The sequence below is a fragment of the Pristis pectinata genome, chromosome 7 (assembly GCF_009764475.1).
Source record: "Pristis pectinata isolate sPriPec2 chromosome 7, sPriPec2.1.pri, whole genome shotgun sequence".
NCBI classification, from domain to species: domain Eukaryota; kingdom Metazoa; phylum Chordata; class Chondrichthyes; order Rhinopristiformes; family Pristidae; genus Pristis; species Pristis pectinata.
Window position 1 is genome coordinate 71802645 of NC_067411.1, and position 24783 is coordinate 71827427.

General features: G+C 39.8%; 1 protein-coding gene across 5 annotated transcripts in view; it reads right to left on the reverse strand.

The window, feature by feature from the left end:
- Nucleotides 1–24783, reverse strand: part of ercc6l2 (excision repair cross-complementation group 6-like 2) — a 97438-nt gene that overhangs the window by 70126 nt on the left and 2529 nt on the right. For 3 of the 5 annotated variants that reach the window (XM_052019176.1, XM_052019175.1, XM_052019171.1), the window contains exons 2-10: nucleotides 23684–23820; nucleotides 22540–22627; nucleotides 21987–22408; nucleotides 18638–18757; nucleotides 13027–13220; nucleotides 10306–10467; nucleotides 8173–8380; nucleotides 6300–6440; nucleotides 4185–4301 (exon numbers count right to left, since the gene is read on the reverse strand). In XM_052019176.1, coding sequence (XP_051875136.1) covers nucleotides 4185–4301; nucleotides 6300–6440; nucleotides 8173–8380; nucleotides 10306–10467; nucleotides 13027–13220; nucleotides 18638–18757; nucleotides 21987–22408; nucleotides 22540–22588 — 1413 coding nt within the window. In that variant the 5' untranslated portion in view covers nucleotides 22589–22627; nucleotides 23684–23820. The remainder of the gene's footprint in view (nucleotides 1–4184; nucleotides 4302–6299; nucleotides 6441–8172; nucleotides 8381–10305; nucleotides 10468–13026; nucleotides 13221–18637; nucleotides 18758–21986; nucleotides 22409–22539; nucleotides 22628–23683; nucleotides 23821–24783) is intronic. The other 2 variants (XM_052019173.1, XM_052019174.1) reach the window with 2 other exon arrangements.

The following is a 24783-nucleotide window of genomic DNA, read 5'->3' on the forward strand; positions in this document are numbered from 1 at the left end:
CCACACTATCCACAACACCACAGATCTTTGTGTCGTCTGCAAACTTACTAACCCAGCCTTCCACCCCCTCATCTAAGTCATCTATAAATATCACAAAAAGTAGAGGTCCCAGAACCGATTCCTGCGGGACACCACTAGTCACTGCCCTCCAATCCGAGGGCACTCCCTCCACCACAACCCTCTGCTTTCTACAGGCAAGCCAATTCCTAATCCACACAGCCAATCTTCCCTGGATCCCTTGGCCTCTGACCTTCTGAAGAAGCCTACCATGAGGAACCTTATCAAACGCCTTACTAAAATCCATATAGACCACATCCACCGCACTACCCTCATCAATCTTCCTCGTCACCTCCTCAAAGGATTCTATCAGGCTTGTGAGGCAAGATCTTCCCTTCACAAAGCCATGCTGGCTGTCCCTAATCAGTCCATGACTCTCTAGTGTTCATAGATCCTATCCCTTAGAATCCTTTCTAACAGCTTACCCACCACAGACGTGAGACTCACCGGTCTGTAATTCCCTGGACTATCCCTACTACCTTTTTTGAACAAGGGGACAACATTCGCCACCCTCCAATCCTCCGGCACCATCCCCGTGGACAACGAGGACTCAAAGATCCTTACCAGAAGCTCAACAATCTCCTCCCTCGCCTCTCGAAGCAGCCTGGAAAATATCCCATCAGGTCCCGGAGATTTATCTGTCTTGATATTATTTAACAACCAACGCATCCTCTCTCTTGATATCTACAACCTCGAGAACATTACCCTTACCAGCACTCCCTTCCGCGTCAAGACCCCTCTCCTTGGTGAATACCGAAGAGAAGTATTCATTGAGAACTTCTCCCACTTCCGCCACCTCCAGGCATATTCTCCCACCTTTGTCTTTAATCGGACCTACCTTTACCCTAGCCATCCTCCTACCCTTCACGTAGGTGAAAAAGGCCTTGGGATTTTCCTTAACCCTACTAGCCAACGCCTTTTCATGTCCCCTTCTAGCTCTCCTCAGCCCTTTCTTAAGTTCCTTCCTCGCTACTCTATATTCCTCACGGGCCCTGTCTGAACCTTGCTGCTAATACCTTATGTATGCTACCTTCTTCTCCCTAACTAGTCGTTCCACCTCTCTTGTCACCCACGGGTCCTTCACCCTGCCATTCCTTCTCTGCCTCACCGGGACATATTTATCCCTAACATCCTGCATAAGATCCCTGAACATCAACCACATCTCCATGGTACATTTCCCTTCAAAAAGGACATCCCAATTTACACTCCCAAGTTCTCTCCTTATTGCCTCATGGTTCGTCCTTCCCCAATTAAATATCCTCTTGTCCTCTCTGCACCTGTCCCTGTCCATGACAATTTTAAAGGTTATGGAGCAATGGTCACTGTCCCCAAAATGCTCACCCACCAATAGATCCTTCACCTGTCCCGGTTCATTTCCTAAAACTAGATCTAGCATGGCATTCCCTCTAGTTGGCCTGTCGACATACTGCGTCAGGAATGCCTCCTGGACACATTTAACAAATTCCGTCCCATCTAAACCTTTGGCACTAAGCAGGTTCCAGTCTATACAAGCTGATCATCATATCTAACCACAGATGAAGCTCTCTGCCAGTATGAAATAAGTGATGCAGGGTTTTGACCTGAAACATCGACAATTCCTTTCCTCCCACAGATGCTGCTCAACCCACTGAGTTCCATCAGCAGATTGTTGGTTGCTCCAGATTCCAGCATCTGCAATTTCTTGTCTCCATGAAATAAATGATCAAGCGAGCTCAGCTCAGTTCAGGCACATAGGAACAAGTAAGTGGCCAGAGAATCCTGATGATGAGTTAGGATTTCTCCCCCTTCAGATCTACCTCAAACTCAATCCATTACCAAAAGCTGGATGTATTCTGACTGAATATCAGGCCTCCAGTGGGACTTCCACTGTTAACTGAAACAGTACCAGCACCTTGAGGATTTGTGAGTGCCCAGAATGTCATCAAGGTTTCAATTTAAGGCTCTACCAAGACCAAAATAGTTGGTGCCAATTGGAAGGAGAGAAAGCTGTTACAATGTCTTCTCATCCTGTGAGGGGATCTCAAGCTCTTTACTGTCAATCTCCAAAGTATAATGTCTCCACTGAGAACTATGTTATGCTATACAACTAACAAGCAATAAGCAGGGAAGAAATGTTCAATAGTGGGCCTAGTGGAAATGAGGGGAGGAGAAATAAAAGAGTAAAAATAAACAGAAAATATTTGAAAAATTCTATAAGCGCCATCTGTGGAGAGAGAAACCGAGTTTCAGCATGACCGTCAGAACAGATAAGAAGGGAAAATCCTGATTAGTAAAATGAGTGTACTCCTCAGATCAATTTCCCTTCTTTCTCTGACTCAGTTTAAGCCAAGATCAAGGGGGAGAAAACTCCACTAATTTTATTTGCAGGTATTATTATACAAGATCACCTTAAAAGAAAATTAGGTTCATTGTTTCCAAATACTTGCACATGAAATAACCAGGCAAATTAGTGCTTGGGGGATATTGTGCATTGCAAAAGATTTTGAGGAGGTTAAGTGAGAAAGACTGAGACAACAAAAATTTTAAGGGTATTAAAAGCAAAGGAAGAGAAACAGTGCTTTGAATGTGATCGGCCTTTGATTTCAAAATGGTTAATCATGCATTTTGAAGGGATTAACTTTGCACTGTATAATACTTTGTAAATGATTCCTTGTAAATATGTCATATGAGCTCCCTATCTCTCACTCACACACACACACACACACACACACACAGAATCTTTGGTGCCCACTAACTGCATCAATACTGCAACTGCCACTCAAGCCAATTTCTAAACTTCACTGGGAGTTTGGCAAAACAGGTTGGGGCAATAAAATGGTCTAAGTTCTGGTTGCAAATGATCCGAAAATTGCCATTCAGACATGAGACCTTGGTACCCAGGGTGCTCTTTCTCAGGAAAAAGATTGTTTTATTGGTATTGGTTTATCATTGTCACATGACCCAAAATACTCCCCAAATCTCTACATTATTTTCAAAAAACCCATCCCATTACCCTAATTAATGAGGATGCACACATTTTTAAAAATCTCCATGGCACATCTGTATGGAGCAGCTTATCTCAACACATTTCTTTGATAATCTTGCAAACCCACATTTTTCAATTTGTAATCCCATATACAATGTCCTCCCAAGTCCCCAGCAATAAAAGTGGAACACCTATTTCCACCCCTGCCCCCCTCCTAAAAAGTGTTTGATTGAGGGATAAATGAAGACTGGAATTCCCCTTTTTGTACTGCTGTGTGATTTTTACATCCACTTGACAGTGCAGAAGGGGTCTTGGTCTCATTTGAAAGGCACCACCTCTGTTAGCATAACATCACTATGAAATGTCAATCTTAGTTAGGTTCCCTGATGTGAGTGATTTCCCACAATTTCTAACTCAAGAGGATAAAATTGCTACTGTCTGAGCTTTAAAAGCTTACGCTGGAATTCAGTTGCGTGGCTCTGTTTTGGTCACTGCCATTCATCTGAAAATTTGCTCATTCCCAGTGTGGATTGCAATTACAACAAAGTGATTGAGTCACCCCGCTGTTTAAATTTAAACAAGTACTTCATTGCAAATTACCCTTGTACCATTGACACCATTTCCTGGTCAGTCAGTAACAAAATGGAGTCATTTCCTAAGTTTGTGCAGCACAGCCTCTGAGATTAGGTCACATTGTTCCAAGGAGGACCTGTTAATGTCACTCCCAGAACAACTAAATTATCCTCATGCTGCTCGATTTGCAGCAACATTGACAGGAGCCACCTTGTACTGGGCCCAGTGGTTTAGTTTATTTTTAAAACTTGCCTTTAGACTTCAACCCCAACCCCCACTCCCCAACACCAGCCCCAGTCTCAATACCAGAACCCAATTAGGCCTCTGTATGCAGGCCATATCTCTGCTATCCCTTACCTTCCAGGCCAGTCACTGGACTTTGACCTTACCACATTTTTACAAAGTGTGCAACAGATGATTAATATTGTCTGATGCCTAGAAGCTCAGAGACTAACAAATTCTGCTGGGGTTGACTTGTACTATAGACAGTTAAAGGTGTCCTATACACTGATCCTATCACATCATTAAAGATGCAAATTAATTTCTAGGCTGCTGAATCTATTACTAAATAGTGAAATCAAAAAATTACCTGCATCTTGCTAGTGTTCTCATTAGGCTGCAGGAGTGCAACATGATTGGATATCTTACGGAGGACTGCCAGGTAACTAAAATAGATCTGTCGTACTGTGGAACCTTCTTGATTGCACTGAAAAAAATACAACAAAAAAATTTTGTTTTGTTAAAACCAAATCAAATGGTTCCAATCTCAAATTACCAGAGGGAACTCAGAAACAAGAGAAACATCATTAGACAACACTTTAAAATTTGTCTCTTTTCTCCCCCAAGAAAAAGGAGCATTTGGCTCGGAGTGGCAATGTTCTAGGGAGCTGCCACCTTCATTGCATTTGCAAAGCTAACAGATCAGTAATGCTCAAAACTTAGCTATGTGCTTGGGCTGTCTTTACCACCTCAATTAATGTAGTCCAAGATCATCAGGGACTGAGAGGTGTCCCCATGATAATGAAAGACTTGATAAATACAAAATTGTTCACATAAAAAGATGGCAGTAAACATATCAGTGTTTTTTCCCCCCACATGGTACTGTTCCATAACGAAAGGCCAGTGCTTGGCCAAGGAAAGAACACTGATCAGGACATTAAGGCCTCTTGCTCTTCTTTGAATGGTGCTCTTAAATTGTTAGCTGCACACCTGAATGACCAAAACAGGGAGAAGCTCATCATCCCTGCCAAAGGACATCATTTCCAACCTTGCCATATTCCCTCAGTACAGCAATGGAGCATCAACCTGGATTTTATGTTAAATTCAAATGGGCTTCTAATTCAGATTAAGCATAACTGAGCCAAGATGAAGTACAGTGGAATTATGAATGGCAAAAAAAAATTGCTTTGTCAGCTATAAGGCTCCCAAATAAGATGAGGTTGAAGAATTTCAGCTATGGGTCCACAACTTCAAAGCTTGTATTACTGCACCAAAACTGCAATGAAGAGGTCACTGTAATGGCAGAAAATGGAAATGTTATAATGCTCCACCAAAGGGTTAAAGCATAATGGAACAGAAGGGGGCTTTACTCTGAAACTAATTTGCGCTATTCCCGACCCAGATTTAATTCTCACACTGACTGCCAAAAGTAAAAAAAAGAGTTCCATTCAGAAGCCCTTGACTTGACGAGTAGAAAAGCTAGCCAAAAGTATATATTACGAAAACAGCAGGGTTTACTTAAAAAAAAATCAAGCAAAGGCAGAACATTGAAGAATTACCAAGAAGGGGACACCCAGAACTTACTGTTTGTAAATTACAGAGTGATTCAAAACCTAACAAAGTAGCTTGAACATTCATCAGAATATATCCTCCTGTGCTCAGTTATTGATGCTTTAACTGCTATGATTGCAGTATCATTTACCCCTTACTCCACAATGGATCTAAGTGTTTGTTTTAACTTTGTGTTACACAAGTAGATTTTGGATACTTTTGCCTAGGTGTTAACAGAAACAAGTTCTCTTGGGTGGATGCAGGGAATTGGGGGCTGCTGCTAAAAGCCGGTTTCTCCAATATTCTGTAAAATTTAACTTAAGCATTCCCACCTATAGTCAGCCAGGCCTGAAAAACTGGAACACAGCTGAATAAAATTTCTATTTTACAAAGTTAAAGCCTACAACCCCAAAAGAGGAGTTAGTTTTGATGAATGATAGGTCTGATCTTGGGGTGTAGTCTCAATTACTGGGGGGGGGGGGGGTGCCAAGAGCAAATAGTATTTTTGGGGAGGGTCAGGGGAAGACAGGAAGTGGGATTGATTTTGCAGAGAGTGAAGGTGGAAAGTTAAGGCAACCAGATTCCCACAGTGGACTTGCCAGTCATCCCTCATTCTGTCTCTGTTAAAACTGCGAGTGATTGCGTTTAAGGCTGGCTCAGTTCTTGTTCCAAAATTTTTGCTTAACCCCTAGCATGTCCCCGGCCTTTTTTCTGGAGTTACCATTCAACTCTCAGCTTCTCATTTCCATTTGAATGTATTGTGGACATGCAGATTTAGTCAGAACAGAAACTGTTTGGAAATTTAAATTAAAAAAAAACACAAGTAGGCATTATATTCATCATGCCAATGTAATTCAATTTCACCGAACTTAGCATCTAACTCTTTGAACTATTCACCAATGAGAGCCTTGACGTCCAATTGCCTGTGGCTGACCTTATAACAGCAGTTTTTCCTTTTTCGGCCACTGCTGCAATCACATGGATCCCAACCACGCATCACCAACTTTATATCTTCTGTCTCCAACACTGCCTTATACACAGACTTCTGGAACTCTGTTAAAGAGCAGTAAACCACCTGAGAAGAACAAGATATTTAAAATCTGGGAATTCAGGGCTTCTTAACTCATCCACTAATAACCAATCAGGTCACATAAGACCAGTTCAAGTATCTAATCCTGGACATGTGTGAAGAGAGCACATATTATTTCCATACAATCATAATTGTACCATACAGATATGGAAACCCAATATCATTTACTTTATTTGAAAATAAAAAATCTGTAGATGCTGGAAATCTGAAATAAAAAGTGATCTGGAACTTTAACCCTGTTTTTCTTTCCTCAGAAGTTACCTTACCTGCTGAGCATTTCCAGCAGTTTCTCTTTTTATATCAATTAGAGTTTCTTAGTAGCTTCTGTATGAAGAGGTATGTGTACGAGTAGATGTGTATCATGCCATTGGAAACATAACATTGGTAAAGGGCAATGCCATCTAAAGTTATCTGTCCAGCTTCAATTAGAAATGATAACTAAATTAATATGATACAATGTAATATTTGAACCACCCTGTACTGGAGCAGGAAAGATGCTGATCAAGGTCAACAGGGAAGTATTATTCAAGGTTCAGTCGGGGAATGGTTTTGAGACAAATTTTGACACAAGGAAGATTTATGAAACAGAAACAACCTAACTTTCATTAGTTCATTGACAGTGTTCACTTAACCAAATACAGTTTCAGTATAAGAACAAAATTTTATGAACATTCAAAATTTGTAATAAAAACAAAATTTTAGAAATATTCAGCAAATCAGACAGTCCCTGTGGAGAGAGTATCATGTCTAACCTGGTGACAATTTTCAGCATTTTCTGTTTTCCATAGAGTTTATTGCTGTTTGGCAGTTCACAGCCAAAAATCACAGCTGAATAGAGCAATTATTTTACTACCTTCCAAAGTCAATAATAAAAAAAAAGAGGTATAAACTCTAGGTCAAAATAAAGTGAGAAGTTTTCTGAAGACTTTTGGTCTTTCTATAAATTACTTAATTACTGAGAAGGTAAGTGCACACTCAGAATTACAGGGAGCAATAGTTTGTTTCCAGGATTAGTCAAAGTATAGCATTTTCATATAGCTTTAAAGGACCCCAAAACCACACATTTATACAGAAATATATATTCAAAAATATTTACCTCATAATTCAAATAATGTACCCCAATTCTACTCAGTTGTGAGCTGAGAGGTCCAAATACTTAATTTCACCTCTGATGTACTTGCGTTCAAGAAAAATGGCATGGATAATGTCACAATCTCAGTTTAGAATAAAATGTCAGGTTTGCTTTGATTTTAACCTTTATCTCATGCAACAACAGACAGTGGGTGGGATCGACAGGTAATGGGTAAGCGGGCTATGGGCTTGAGTACAAGTTCGAGGGGTAAGCATTAACCAGAGGGGTAACCAAGATGGTTAGTTGCCCAACCATCAGTTGCCTTATTTTACATTCCAAAGCTCTGGCAATGAAAGCCAACATTTTATTAGCCTTCCTAATTACTTGCTGTCCCACATACTAGGTTTCCACACCCCTCCCCCACTCCCCCAAGTCCTTTGTACTGCAACATTTGGATGCTTCATTCCATTTAAATAATAATAATTTGTTATCACATTAGATTGCATAGTATATACACAATGTTCATTTACTGAAGGTCCCCAATGAGGAATTAATGAGCATTCTCCAACAGACTTTTTATGCAAGTGCTGGCTATCTATGTTCATTCAGAAACACAGTTACATTACTAGATTGATCTTAATTTACCCTGTCTTCTTTTCTCGGTAGTTGATCACTGATGAGAGACTTGGTGCGCCTCAGAAACCAAAAGGACATGCGTTTTGCCAACAGTCTCACAGATTTTCTTCCAACAGCTAGTTCTCTTTTAGTTGCCCCATGTCTCTGACCAAATTCAATCGGATTGCCAAAATCTTCCTTAAACCGAGCTCTGTTGCCCAGGCAGCCTGGTATGGCCCTACAAATAAAGAATTCCAAGAGACTTTTCATTACCTCGGCCAGTCAAATCATTAACAAAGCTAGGAATAATTTACACACTCAATATATTAGGGCCAACTACTGCATTTTGGTGCCTCGCTGCCTTCATTAAAACTGTTTCTCAGAGACTGCAACCATTTTAAGAATTGTAGAGTTCGGCTGAGTATTCTTCAAGCATACTTACAGAAGCTTCCTACAATTCTTTGCCAGCACCTGTGCCAACACATCCAGTACAACAGGGTCTGAATGGCTCTGCTGTGAACATTCCTAAAATGCAATGTTCAAGATCTCTACAGACAATTTTTGTGTAAATATATCTTTCTTCAGAAAATGAAAGTAATTTTAAATTGTCTCAATCCCCCAATGACAAAAATAGCTTTACCATGAAATTCTTTGAACCTTTTTTGGGATAAGTTTTTATTGAAAAAAACTAAGTTCTTGATGATAATTTATTTTAAAGTGAACAAACCTGTGAGAGGTTGGTTGGGCAACTGGGTGACAAATTGGTAACTGCTAAGGCAATAACTGAGGCTCAGAAATGTTTAACATGTATTCTTCATTCATTAACTTACTTAGATTCTTATCTGACAAGACTAAGAGCATTAAATGATTTAACTAGGAATGCTAATGAAAAAATGCTTTTGTATAGGATCTTCTCACATTGTTCCACCTTAAGCTGTTTCGCAGGCTCTTTTTGGTAGGTAAATGAGGCACCCATTCTTCAATGTTAACAATTCACAAGTAATAAGATCGATCACTGGATCATCTGGAGCTACTGCTTAATATTCAACATGTACAAAAATGTGTGCACAGAACTCTACTGAACTAAACCCCTCATCGATAAATAGCTAGAAACTCTGTCTGCTTAAATATCACTTGTTGACTGAGGATTATTGGAATAATTAGGCTAGGGAAATTACAAATACTGACAACATTCAATGGCTTTAGCCTCACGGACTCCTCCACCATCAATATCCTGGGGGTCATCATTGATGAGAAGCAACTGGCACAGCTATATAAATACAGTGGCTACAAGAACAGCCATCCTGTAGCAAGTGACTCTCCTCCTGACATTACAAGGTTTTCCATCATCTACAATCAGGACTGTGGCAGAATACTCTGTACTTGTCTGAATGAGTGCAATGCAAACAGCTATCCAGAGCTTGATATCATCCAAGACCAACCTGTTTGACTGGCACCCATCAACAACCCTAACATTTAGTCCTTCCACCCAGTGCACAGTGACTGCTGTGAGCACCATCTCGAAAATGTACTGCAGTTATTTGCTCAGATTACTCCAACAGCACCTCCCAAACTAATGACTTCTACAACGAAGGACAGCAGCAGGTGCATAGAAACATCATCACCTGAAAGTTCCCCTTCAAGTCGTGCACCATCCTTAGTTGGAAGTTTAATGCCTGTCCTTCATTATTGCCACATCTAAACCTTGAAACTTCCTACCCAAAAGTACAGTGAGTGACCTTCATGAAAAGGAATGCAGCAGTTCAAGAAGGCAGCCCACCACAACCATCTTTTCAAGAGCAGTTAAGGAATGGCAATAAATCCTGGCCTTGCCAGCAATGCCCAGATCCTGAGAAAGAAGATCAATGAAAGAGGCAGGTGGCTCAAAATTTTAGTTTTGGAAATGCCAGTTAATTTTCTCATTTCTCTCTGTATACCTGACAACCACCAGAGTTACATTCTGGAGACATTTATCCTTGCATTGATTGCCTCCCACACATGGGAAGAAAATGCATACGTTAAGTGCTGTGACTAGTTTGGTCAACTGCTCCGTCAATGACCAATTAGAGCCTATTCTAGTTCCTACATTGCAATCAAACATTTCAGAAGTTCAACCTGAAATAATTTGCTATTACTTAAAATAAACATCGTAAGAACGCTTACCAATCCATGACACACCATAACTCATCCATGTTGTTCTGTAAAATGGTTCCAGTTAGCCCAATTCTAACCTTGCATTTCAGGGCTTTCAAAGCCTGTGTGATCTGAGCTTTAGGATTCTTTATCTTGTGGGCTTCATCTACAAACACTGCAGACCATTCAATACTGTGCAAGAAACAGAACATAAACTACAGAAGTTACATAATATAGTAATTCTTAGGAATATCTACCCCTGAACAACAGAAAAGATTTACAGTTTACTAACTTACCAACAAAGAAATTCCAAAACAATAACAACACAATTCTACAGCTGTTATTGATAACAAGACTCTTTAACAGTATCAGAGCTGAAAAAAAAGGGTAAGATCTTTTGTTTGCTTCTAGTGATACCACCCAAATGGAGAATGTACTGTTAATGGAAAATATGAACTTTGTCAAAATGTAGGATGCAACAAACGCATGTTACATTCTGAATAAGCTAGAACGCTCCCTGTTGATAACAGTATAACTTGCTCAGTGGGGTCTATCGCTCACTCTTCTCCAGCTCTATAATTGTGATCTACAGATTTTTCAAATCATTTCCATTGTTATCAGATCATACAAGGCTATTTAAAAAAATATAGATAGATTGGCTTAAACTAAGCAATAATATTTAATTTTTCAAAGCTTAAACTGGGACTAATTCTTTCTTTGGTGTACAACAAAAAAGCTCGGAATCTATTCAAGGACTTCGGAAGTAAACTAACATTCAAAGGAAAATTGTTTAAAAGCATGCAAAAATATCTGAAAGCCTCTCAGAAAGCATTGAAGAATTCCAATTAGTTTAATTTGCAAGTTCAAAATCATAGGGAGATCCTAGGCAAGATGCATCAGTCATGAGCAGGCCCAAGTGGCCACTTCAAAATGGAAGAGGTTTAGGGCAAGACACCAACTTAACCCTGAAACACAAAACACAGCATTATTAAGCTGGGAACAAAACCGAAAGCTGGAGGAGGGGGAACGAAAAAGGAATTGGCAGGAGGGATGGGATGGGGGGAGGGGTTTCAGGGAAGTGTACAAAACTAAAGAAATTGTAATTGTATTATTGAAAGAAATTCTGGGAAGGTAAGAACCTTTAATTAGTTTCATTCTTTGAGTTCAATTCAACTAAAATTAGTAATCTACATTGATGACCTAACTGAAATTTCAGGGTTATTACATGTGCTCAACAGAGTTTAACAGGCACGTGGGAGATGGCATCTTATAATTCCATTCAATTTGGATAAAAGTGTAATCAACACTGTGGATTTGAAAAGGTGTCCAGATAATTCATAATGCATTACTTGGGCAGTTAGCACCTTTTAAGATATTGATTTTGATTGCAAATAAAGTTTGGAAAGATACAGATGTGAGATACAATCGATATTGGAAATGCTCAGCAAGTGAAGCATTACATCTGGATAGACAGCATTAATGTTTCAAAACAGATGAAACTGAAGGTCTGATAAAAAGTCATCAATCCGAAAAATTAATTTTATTTCTTTTCCCCTACATGTTATCTGATCTTCAGAGTATTTCCAATTTTGGAAATGTTGCAGCTCTCACAGGAAATGATTAAAAAAAAAACATTTTTTATCTCAAAAGGTAAAGATGAAGTTCAGAAGAATTCCAAACTTCTCTGAATATTTACTAAGAGCATTCAAATTTGCTCCAAATGCCTCCATTAACCCAACAACTGGATGATCTCTACAACTTGTCTCCATGGCAACCCTAGGCTCACCCTACCAGAGATATTCCACTTGTCCTATCCCCCATCACTCACCCATCTTCTCTGCAACCTAAAACTTTGTTTTCTCTCTTTCCCAGTTCTGACAAAGGGTCTTAAAGCTGCAGTGTTAACTCTGCTCCTCTTACCACAGATGATGGCAAACCAGTTGAGTGCTGCCAGCATTTTCTGCTTTTATTTTAAGAGTTGAAAGTCTAAGTTCCAAAGTCCACCTTCAGCGTCCTAACATTGCCAGTGATACAAATCCTACCATTTCACTGGTGCACCATTCACCCACGTTCAACTAGATGGAGTAACTGCACCATTTACCTGCAATCCCCAGTGCCCTGACTGAGTCAAGTTTTCCTGCAGAGGGATGTGCAGTTTCTGGAAGAACGCAGAGTCAGAGGCAAGAAAGCAGAGATGAAAAATACTAAAAGTGCATTTCACACTCATTTCTTGTGTGCTATGATTTTGTTATGAAACAATATAACAGTGCAAATAATCCAAGGGGGAAAATATCAAACCCATCCTCATCTTTACTTCACTATGAAGACCTGGCAAACCTGAATGCAACCTTAGCTCACTGAAGTATCTCTCAGCTACGGAACTGAAATGACACTGGAGGAATTTTCAGAATGTATACACCATCTATCATACGATGGTACTGGTTTCTGTATCACAGCTTTTGTATTGCAATTCAAGAGATATTATCTTTATTGGAGTTTTAATTCCATTGATCTAACCATAAAAATACAAGAGAACATTGAATCTTATATAGATGAGCCTCCATATCTTCTTGAATTAGTACTCCAAGCAGCTAATTGGATAACAAGTGTACTCTGGCAACATCAGGCAGACTGAAGCTCTATACCTAAACTGTTCTACCGTAAATGTGCTATAAACTTAAGAAGTAAATATTAGTAGCAAATATCAAAGCAATCCAATGTTAAATACATTGTAATATACAAGCTATTTACCTGTTGACCTCATCTAGACATAGGCGGACTGTTTCGTAAGTAGACAGGGCAATTTCACACTTGCTTCTTCGAATGCAGCTGAATGCATGGTCTTTCTTGTTGCCATGCAAGATATACACTCTAAAATAACCCCAAGTGTCCAGTTCATTTTTCCAGTTATACAGCACGGATAATGGAGCAATTACTAGAAAAATCTTCAAGAGAGAGAAAAAAAACAAGTTTTAGATCCATTGTTGAGATAAATCACTTGGAAAATTATGAGATGATTAGCATTAATGCTAATGCAGAAGGTAAGTTACATCTAACATAATTAATTGTTATAACTGACTCAATACGAAGACAGAAGCTGTGGAAAAAGAAACAGATAATATTTCAGGTCGAAGTCCCTTTGTCCCCCATCCTCCCCTGCAGCTTCATACTAATTAGTTTTCTCTCCTTCCCAGTTCTGACAAAGGAATATCTCCACTAGGTTGAGGCCAGAGTTGCCCTGGGGATAAGCTGTTAAAAAAAATTCATCAGGTCTATGGGTTAATGGGGGCTGTTAAGGATGGAGAACATAGCCCTTTGTCCATAAAAGCTATGAAGTGAGGGCAGTTAGAGTCAGAATGCTGACAAAGGTGACAAATCACAATAGTGGCGCCAATCATTTCCTGCATGGTGATCCAGAAAACTATATGTCCAACATAAGCAACACATCCACAAAGGAAATTACATTACAATCTCTCGAAGTGGAGTATGCATACACAGTGTACCCAGCAGCATAATGCAATTGGATTTTACCTAAAATAGTGTGGCTTGGAGCATACAAAATGTTGTGCCATTTGATAGAACCTCTAGGCGAAGGAGTTTTCCTCTTATAGTTCAGTGTCTGGTCTTTATATAAAGCGTCCTGGGTTTGTCAAAATGGTGAGATCATGCAATGAGAGGGAGAAATATAGAACAAATATGCAGGGAAACTACACAGAAGTACACAAAGCGTAGGGCAGTTATAATGGGGGCTTTAATTATCCCAGTGTAATCTGGAACAGTAATAGGACAACAAGGGTGAAGAGTTTCTGAAATATGTCCAGGATAATCTAGACAATTGTGTTCTGCAAAGGTGGGTGAAATGCAGTAAGTTTCAGTAGGAGAATATTAAGGAGATATTACATCACAAGATGAAGGTCGGCTGTATAAAGGGAGAAGAGGGGACTAATATGGATGGGTGTCCACTGGTCATGGTGGGCTAAATGGCCTGTTTCCATGGTGTATGATTCCATGACTCTGTATGTAGGTTTGTAGATGGTTTTCACCGGTTTTGGTGAATAGTGAAGAGCAAGATCTTGGCAGATTAAATATGTGAACAGTTTAGGTAATCAAACATGACGCAGTCTATTTGGAAATAATGACAGTAAATAATAGCATTCAGGACAGAAGAACAAAAGAGTGTAGAATATCAGATATATAAATTATTCGAAGTTAATTTGCGGGTTCAGAGGACTAATACTGGGATCCTCGCATCAGAGGGCATTGGTATAAAATAAAGAAATTGTAAACAACAAAACCTTCCATCAGGTGGAATTTGGAAGATTGCATTTTAATATCTACAACTTACTTTGAGAAGGAAATACTGGACTTAAAAGAAGTCAAATTATGATCAATTGAGATTAGCCATATATTGGGGCAAATCAATGGGCCAAATGGCCTAATTCTGCTCCTACATCTTATGGCCTTAGATCCTACCAAACATAAGCAAGGGATTATCATGCACAGTATGTGCTCTAAATATACAGAGAGCAGACAAGTCTGAGTTAACACTGCCATTTTGGCTTTCAATGCTCCAGTTAACTGCTTTTTTTAAAAAAAACTTTCTACAGTTAACCATCCATTCAGCAACAAAAGGGACAACCCCTCCTCCCCACCATACTTCTCCCAATCAACACTATTTAAAGATATTATCAATAAACAGGTTAGACATTGATTGATTTCTTCTAGCTGTGGCTACAATTCTATAAGCTTTTTGTGCTATCAATAGCTATTTCAAGTTGCTTCAGTCGTGGGGAAGGTGATGAAGTTTTGAAGAATGAGAGGAGATGATCAAAACACAGAAAATCCCGAAGGCGACGAAGGACCTTATTTTGCTTTTATACAATTGTTAATTGCTATCCATACTTTAAAGTTTTTCAAGTCTACAGGGAAGGACTTTCACCTCAATTCAAGACGAATTAAAGCACAAATGCCACACACTTTTCCTCAGAGTTTCAGGTCAATTGCTTCTTTACGCCTTGGGCAGATTTTGGCTTCCTGCTGAATTTTTTTCTTCCTCTCCTCCTCCCATCCAGAAGCTTGTCTTGCTCTGCACGCCCTCTGCTCATTTTCCAGTCTCACCAGATTCCAAGGGAAATGCCTATTAATGTCTACATGCATGGGGGTAGCTGGTTTGTGAAGAAGACAAACTCAAGACAATGTTCCGCAGCACCTGCTACACTACTCCCCTAGACTCAGGAAACTTTAAAGTATAGAAAGCTATTAATAGTTGTACAAAAGCAAAATAATACAGGTGTTGGAAATCTCGGGGGGGGGGGGGGGGGCAGAAAAGAAAATCCTGAAAATATTCAGCAGGTCAGGCAGCATCTGTGGAGAAAGAAGCAGAGTTAACATTTCAAAATAATCTTCCATCAATTCTGACCTGCTGAATATTTTCAACATCTTTTTGCTCTCTATAACAATTGTTCAATAATTGCCACAAGCAGTGCAACTCAGTAGGCAACTAATGTACAACCTATTGCCGATCCCTTTAAGTAGCACTGCTGGTTGGGGTGCCCTGCGCTGCTGAATGAGTATGCAGCTGTGCAAGGTTAAGAGAGGGCACACAATTCCTAAATATCTGTGTTAGTATCAAATCAGCTTTGGATAGTGACCGACACCAGGACCTGCCTGCTTTGAGTATCCACTAAAAGTCACAGCAATAAAGCATTAGCAACCTTGCACACTACAAATACACACTCATATTGGTCACCATTTTGGAACTGATTCAGTCACATGAAAGTAACAGAGCCAAATTTTATACTTCTGCTGTCCTACCAGAAGCAGTTCTGGAAGCAAATTCCGTAATAACTATTAAAAGCATATAAATGTTTGATGCAGGAAATGTTTATGACTATAAGAAAAGGATTAGGAAATGGAATTACTTAGCTCTTCAGAGAGCTGGCTCAGATTGGTTAAGGTGAACTGCCCACATGATAAAGTTTGATTACAATTGTTTGATAAGATTAGTGACATATGTCCAAAGCTTTAGCCTTCACTTTCAGAATATGGGACACATGGTTAAAAGTAGAAAATGTAAAGCTCCCCTGCATCTTTTATTATTCAAACTACTCATTATTTTTGAAGAGAGGAAATCACAGTTGACTTGAACCAAACTTCATGAATTGATTTAATATTATTGGGGTCACAAATTACTGTTGCAGACATAATAATTGAAGACAGATGCATGGGGTATGAAAAAGATGAAAATCAAATTTCAACCTTTTTGAAAGATGTTTACACAATGTAAAGGAAACAGTGCATCAAAGACTTTGGTAGAAAATGTTTGAAACATCACCTTTAATGGCAACTTCTTTTAAGGTTTAATGAAGAACTTTCCAGTATCAAACAAAAACATATTACATGTGGACAAATGAATGAAGGGAAGGCAGCCAATTGGCCTCTCAGGCCTGCTCCCCCATTCAATAAACTTGCTGTTGATTTTACTGTAACTTCAACTCCACATTCCTGTCTACCCATGGTAACCATTCACCTCCTTGCCTATCAAGAATCCATCTACCTCTACCATAAAAATATTTATACTCTGCTTCCACTGCTTTTTGAGGAGGAGTGTTCCAAAGGCTCACAGTCCTCTGAGACAATGACCCCTAGCTCTAGATTCACCACAAGAGTCATAAAGCATGGAAAAGAGGCCCTTTGGCCTAATTCATCTATGCTAACCAAGTTGCCTAACTGAACGAGTCCCAGTTGCCTGCATTTGGCATATATCCCTCTAAACTTTTCCTATCCTTGTATCTAGTCAAATGTTTTAATTATACCTGCCCCTACCATTTCCTCTGGCACCTCGTTCCATATACCTACCACCCTCTGTGTGAAAAAAAAATTGCCCCTTAGGTCCCTTTTAAACCTTTTCCCCCTCATTTTAAACCTATGTCCTCTAGTTTTGGATTCCCCTACTCTAGGGAAAAGACTATGGCTATTCACCTTTATCTATAATCCTTCATGATTTTATAAACCTCTACAAGATCAATCTTCAGCCTCCTACACTCCAGGGAAATAAGTCCTAGCCTATCTAACCTCTCCTTAAAACTCACACCGTCCATTCCCAGTAACATCCTTGTATATATTTTTTGTACCCCTTCCAGCTTAATGACATTCCTTCCTATAGCAGGGCGACCAGAACTGTACACAGTACTCCAAGTGTGAACTTACCAACATCCTGTACAAATGTAACATGACTTCCTAACTCCTGTATTCAATATCCTGACTGATGAAGGCAAGTGTGCCAAATGCCTTCTTAACCACCCAGTCCACTTATGTCACCACTTTCAAGGAACTATATACCTGCACCCCTAGGTCTCTCTGTTCTACAACACTTCCCAGGGCCTTACCATTTACCATGCAAGTCCTACCACAATGTAACATCTTGCATTAATCTGAATGAAACTCTATTTGCCATTCCTCGGCCCACTGGCCCAGTTGGTCAAGATCCCCTTATAATTTTAGGTAACCTTCTTCACTGTCCACTATACCATATCCTCCCGACATCCACCCTTCAGGTTCTTCTATGTTTCAATCAAGTCTCCTCTCGTTCTTCTAAACTCCAGCAGACCTGAGCATAGTCTATCCAACCCTTCCTCACAAGACAACCCACCTATTCCAACTATTAGTCCCATAAACTTTCTGAGAACTGCTTCCAATGCATTAACAACCTTCCTTAAATAAGGAGACCAATACTGCATACAGTACTCCACATGTGGTCTCATATCCAATATAACAAACATAAACCTCTGCATTCAATTGCCCTAGCAATAAATGATAACATTGTAAGCTTTCCTAATTACTTCTTATACGTGCTTACCAGCCTTTTCTGAATCAAGCACAAGGACACCCAGATCCCTCTGCACGTCAGGGCTCTGCAATGTTTGACCATAGGTAGTAACGCTCTTTTATTTTTCCTGCCAAAATGGACAGCGTCACATTCTCCAACATTATAGTTCATGCGCAAGATCTTTGCCCACTCTCTTAGCCTATCTATAGCCCTTTCTAGCCTCCTGATGTCTTCTTATCAATTTACTTTCCTACCCATTTATGTGTTGTCAGCAAAATTAGCAAGCATATCTTAAATCAATTCATTGAAATCATTTATATAAATTGTACAAAGTTGAGATTGCGCACTGATCACTGTGGCATGCTACTCTTTGCATCTCGCCAACCTGAAAATGTCCCACTTATTTGTTTCCTGCTAGCCTGCCAATCTTCTATCCTTGCCAATATGTTACCTGCTACACCATGAATTTTCATTTTAGACAATGACTTCTTGGAAAGCGAGATCTGCCACAAGATATAGGTTATAAAGGATTACTTTGTCATTGAGAGCCTTAGATTCCTTCCTCACAGTCTTCAGTACGAACTCAGGCATGTTATTTTCAATATCCTCTCGGGTCCCTGTTTTATGAAGTACAGCTGCTAGAAAGGAAATAACCTATGAGAAGAAAATATTATTACATTAAGAAATTGAACAAGATTTTTTCCATTTTAAATAAAGAACTATCTCCATTCGATTCATTATTTAAACAGGTCAGTTAAAGAGTAAATATATTTTCACAGAGGTAAATATTGGTGATGTATTAATACCAGTGACAACTACTTCCGCTCAATTCATTACTTAAACAGTTCAGATGAAAATGTCAAAAGAGAAAATCTTTTTCAGAAATTGGTTTTTAATGTAGTTAATTGGCTCAGTGTGTAGACAGTAAAGTCTACCTCACTGATTCTCCACCTGACCTGCAAGCAAGAGTGCACAAAAGTGGACTGGCTAAATTTGGAATCAATCTTCATTGTCAATTTTATAATACAAACTTTGTGAGGAATAGGGATATTAAATTCCCCTAACCCATCCTACGCCTAATCCCGTTCATCCTTTGTCCAGTAATCACTTCCTTTTTCATCGACCATACCTTGTGATACTTCAAAATAAAGGCCATTTCTAGAGAGACCAATGACTTCAACTGCATCAAATGATTTCTCACAGAGTGATTACAACTGTCATTAAATCTTCTTTGTCTTTTTAAGTCTGATTTCACCTCATCTCTGACTCTTCAATCTACATTCGCCACTCATGTTTCAATCCTATATCCACCACTGTTTTCCAATCTCATCTTTGAGAGAAATTTGCCATTTAATGATTTCAACCCAAGGTAAAGCCTTCTCTGATCTTCACTTCCCTCAACAATAATTTGTTCCTCCATAACTCTCGACAATCACCCTGTACTCTTGGCACAACAATCATCCTGGTCTGAGTGTCAGATGTGGCTCAACTGACAGGACTCCCACTGCAGAGTTGGAGGTTTCTGGGTTCAGTCTGGAAACCTGAGCACAAAAATCCATGCTGGCTCCTCAGTGCAGAAACAATGGAATTAGTCTTCCAGGTGAGACATGAAAACAACACTAGCTTTCTTGAAAAGGCATAAAATTTCCCATTATCCTACTTTGCAGGAGAAGCAGGGGAGTCATCTCTGGTGCCTGGTCAAAACTCATCTCTCACTCAACATTGTGGAAACAAATTTCATGGTTATGAACTTATTTGTTTGCCAGAGCTTCCTATGTGCAAATTGGTAGTCATGATGGTGAACTTAACTAATCAAAGGCAGAAGTAGAACGCACTCAACCCCAAGCCTGCTTTGCCATTTAATAAATTCATGGCTGAATGTAACCTCAACTCCACATTCTTGTCTACCCATATTATTTTTTTCATCCCCTTGCTTCAAGTATTTACCTACCTCAGCCATAAAATATATTCAAAGACTCTGCTTTCACCACCCTTTGAGGAAGAGAATTCCAAATACTCATGACACTCTGAGAGGAAAATGTTCATCTCACCTCTGCCTTAAATGGATGACTGCCCATTAATTTTAAATGGTGACCCCTAGTTCTAGATTCTACCACAAGAGGAAATATCCTCTTCCTATCCACCCTCTCAAGACCCCTCAGAATCTTATATATTTTAATCGTCCCTTCTTATTCTTCTAAATTTCAGCTGACACAAGCCTAGCCTGACTAACCCGTCATCTGAAGACAACCTGCCCATTCCAGAAATTTGTCTAGTAAACTTTCCCTGAAATACCTCCGACACATTACCATCCTTCCTTCAATATGGAGGTCAATTACTGCAATACTGCAGATGTGGACTCACTAATGTTGTATGTAACTGAAACATAAGCTCCCTATTTTTGTATTCAATTTATCCAGCAATACTGAAAGAACTGTTAGCTTTCCCAATTACTTCCTGGATACCTGCACACTAGCCTTTTGTGAATCATACACGGCAACACCCAAATGCCTCTCCACCTCAGAGCTCTGCATTCTTTCACCATTTAGATGATATGCTTTTTATTTGTCCAAAATAGACAATTTCATACATTCTTTTGCTGCTCACTTGCAGATTTACCTTCAAATAATCTCTCCTCATTCAGGTCTTATTAAAATAAGCCTTCCCACATTTCGGGCCTTAATTTTCAGTCCATTCTTGTACTTCTCCATAACAAACTTGAAATTCAAAGTTACTGTCACTACCTCCAAAATGCTCTCCCACTGACACTCCCTCCACTTGCCCAGCTACTTTAGATCCGGTATCATCCCTTCTCAAACAGAACTAGAAGTGCCTGTCCATTCTCCACACTACCAAGTCACCTACCACTACTGTCCTTGGACTCCTGCTCCTCCCCATTATGTACTGTCTTATCCCTAAAGTCTTCTTCTTCTCCAAAGTCTTCTTATTAACTTGCTGTATGCTATCCTTTCCTATCAATCCCTTTAATGAATCTTTCCAATGCTACTTTCACTATGTTCACAGCACCAAGCAAGCAATCATTGCATCCCATCCCATCTCAAAACCTCTCACTGTCATTTGCCTCCATTAATTATATCATCCATCAACATTATGAAATTATTCCAAGGATATATCTAGTGAAATTGCTAGCGGGTAGATAACACTAGTGGGTGCAGCATCTTCGGAAACAGGAGTTAAGTTCCACTTTACTGCCAGGCACACTTAAACAGGTTGCCAGCACTCAACATAGGTTCATTCAATGGCACTTGGGAGAAGGCACTGTAGACTATTGCTACATGTAGAACTACATTCTAACAAAACACAGCACATTCAGCTAACAACTGGAAAGAAGAAAATTCAATTCCAAGATATCTAGGAATCCTTGCAAAAATCACTGGCCATATCTATTTTCTTACGCAGGCAGTGTAAACATGCCAACCAGGAACACTTGATGGGGAAGATGGAAACAGAGGTTACTGTCAATGTTGGAACCTCAACCAACTGTCTTATGCTGTGGGCTCTTACTCTATGCAACTGTGCAAGTTATTAATAATGCAGCTCCTTAAGCTTTATATCATTGCCATGGATGGATTTGCATCAGAGTTCATCAAGCTTCCATTTAAGGCTGTCGACACACCAGTTTTACTCTACTGCTATTTAAAACCTGCTTAGCATTTGAAATATGATGCAGCCTTCTTTCATTGTGGAGCAAATCTCCTTCCCCCAAATGTACTTTTCAGAAATAGTACCACTGTCACAGTTTGCATTTGACGCAGAAATTCCCTGCAAATTTTGTGGTAATAGGGACCTAATGTGGGCTCATCAGAGCCAATACCATAGCTTACACTCTACAAAGCTGCCACAATGCAGTCAGATTATTTACCTGTACAGTCTTTCCAAGTCCCATGTCATCACCAAGGATACATCCATTGCCACGAAAGTAATGTTTGCAGATGAACTGTACTCCATCTCTTTGGTAGTCTCGCAGGTATCTGTTAATTGTATGTGGAACACATATACCTCCCTCACACAATTTCAAAGAGATCTTGGGCCCCAATGTCTTTTTGTCATTAAAGAAGGGCTTCTCCAAATCTTCATCATCGAATATAAAACCCTTCCAACGTTCATTTTTACTTTTCTTTTGTAGTCTGGTTATTGGCACAATCTCTTCATTGAAACTGGAAAATCTTAAAAGAGCTACGGTTTCTCCATTTTCATCTGTAGAAATAGACTTTATTGTGGCTTCTGACAGCTTCCCATCTCCAGAAACGGGTGCAAGAACAGCATCTCCAACAAACCAGTTTTCTGTAAACAAAAGAATTCAGTAAGAGAGCAAATAAAATAAAAATGTTCTCCATTTGGTAATGACTATTAATGCCAGTGAAATGCAGACTACAAACAAGATTATTCAACTGCCTATGAGTTTCCATACTTACTTGTTCTGGCATTGATGTTCATCTCCAAGTCTGAGGCACTTGGCTCCATTTGTGAGATAATCTTTCAGTGTATGATTTTCCACAGCTTCTGAAAAAATAAATTACAAAACAAATTTTAATCATCTGTAATTATTTGGCTATGCAATTCAAAATCCTCTTTGCTTTTTTTACCATGTCCAGATGTTTTCAGCAATTACAAATTTCAACAAATTATCATAAAACCAGAAAATAGTGGAAGCACTCAGAAGGTCAGGCAGCAATGGTGGAAAGAGAAACAATTAATGTTTAAATGACCTTTCATCAGAACCAGAAACAATTGGAAATCAGACATGCCTTAAGCTACAGAAAGGGGTGAAGAGAGAAAGGGAATGTTTGTGATAGATAAAGGTGAAAGGTCAAAGACCACCGACCTCACTCTCTTTCTCCACAGATGCTGCCTAACCCGCTGAGCATTTCTAGCACTATTTTTATTTCAGATTTTCAGCTTCCTCAGTTTTTTGTTTTGCTTTTCAAATACAATTTACTTTGATGTTATCAACATCTACTGTCCTTTTGGAGGAGACATTAAACAAACGGCATGACTACTCCCTCAGGAGGCCCTAAAAGATGAGAAGGCACTAATGTGAAGAAAAGCAGAGTAGCCAGTATTTACCTTTCATCCAACAGCTAAAAACACGGTCTAGTTATCATATTGTCCTTTGAGAAACCTTGCTGTTTGTTGCATTTCCAATACTGCCACACTAGAAAATGAAAGCTGGATCTAATTAGCTGGGCAGGTGAAGAGTCTTCTTCAACCTGAAACATTAACCTTCTTTCTCTTTCCCCTGATCTAGCCTCATCTGCTGAATGTTTCCAGCATTTTCTGATTTCAGCACCTTCAGTCTTATTGTTCATTCACGGCCACAATGTTTATGCTTTAAAAAGTACTTCATGGGTATTAATTGCTTCGGATTGTACCAAGAACGTGAAAAATGCTCCATAAATGCAAATCTTTTTATTACCATTATTTGCCCACATTAAAAAGCATTCACTGCTCATCAGCCCAAATCATTTTCTATACAAGTTATTAAAATGTTGGCAAGTCTGTCCTGTTGTTTTTAACCCCTTTTTAGGTATTATTCAGAAACACATTTGCTTTTCTCACCAAGTTGTTGCCTCCCGGGTGCCAGAGTCAGGGATGTCTCCGAGTGGCAGCAGAAAACACTCAAGGGGCAGAGCAAACAGCCAGAAGTCGTTCTACATGTTGGTACAAATGACATAGATAGAACAAGGGATGAGGTCCTGCAAAACAGGTATAGGGAGTTAGGTAAGAAGTGGGACCTCAAGGGTAGTGACCTCTGGATTACTCTCAGTGCCACATGCTAGCGAGGTCAGAAATAAAAGGATAGGCCAGATGAATTCATGGCTGAGGAGCTGGTTCAGGGAGCAGAGATACAGGTTCTTGGACCATTGGGATCTCTTCTTAGGTAGAGGTGAACTGTACAAGAGGGACGAGTTGCACTTGAACCAGAGAGGGACCAATATCCTTGCAGGGAAATTTGCTAATGCTACACGGGAGGGTTTAAACTAGATTGGCAGAGGGTGGGACTCCGAGCAGGAGCAAGTCATGGGATAAAGCAGTAGCCAGCGAGAGCAAGTTTAGTAATCAGGATAGCCAGGGGCACAGTAAAGGCAAGGAAAGGAATACCCAGTTAAACTGCATTTATCTCAAGGCATGAGGTTTAACAGGCAAGGCAGATGAACTCAGAACATGTATTGGCTCTGAGGACTGGGATGTTATAGCCATAACAGAAACATGGCTGAGGGAAAGAGCAGGACAGGCAGCTCAATGTTCCAGGATACAGGGGCTACAGGCACAACAGGGGTACAGGTAAGCGAGGAGATGGTGTTGCCTTTTGATAAAGGACAACATAAGAGCAGTACTTAGAGATGACCTTCTTGAGGGATTGTCCAATCAGACCATACTTAGAAACAAGAAGGGGAGGGTCACCCTAGTGGGGCTGTATTATAGACCCCCCCCCAATAGTCAGCGGGAACCTGAGGAGTAGGTGCATAGAGAAATTGCTCATTGTTGTAATAATAATAGGGTCGTATTAGTGGGAGAATTTAATTCCCCTGGTATTGACTGGACTACCCAGAGTGTTAAGGGCCTGGACGGGGTGGAATTTATCCAGGAAAGGTTCCTGAATCAATAGGTAGAGGCCCCTACTTGAGGCGGTGCATACTGCACCTCTTCTTAGGGAA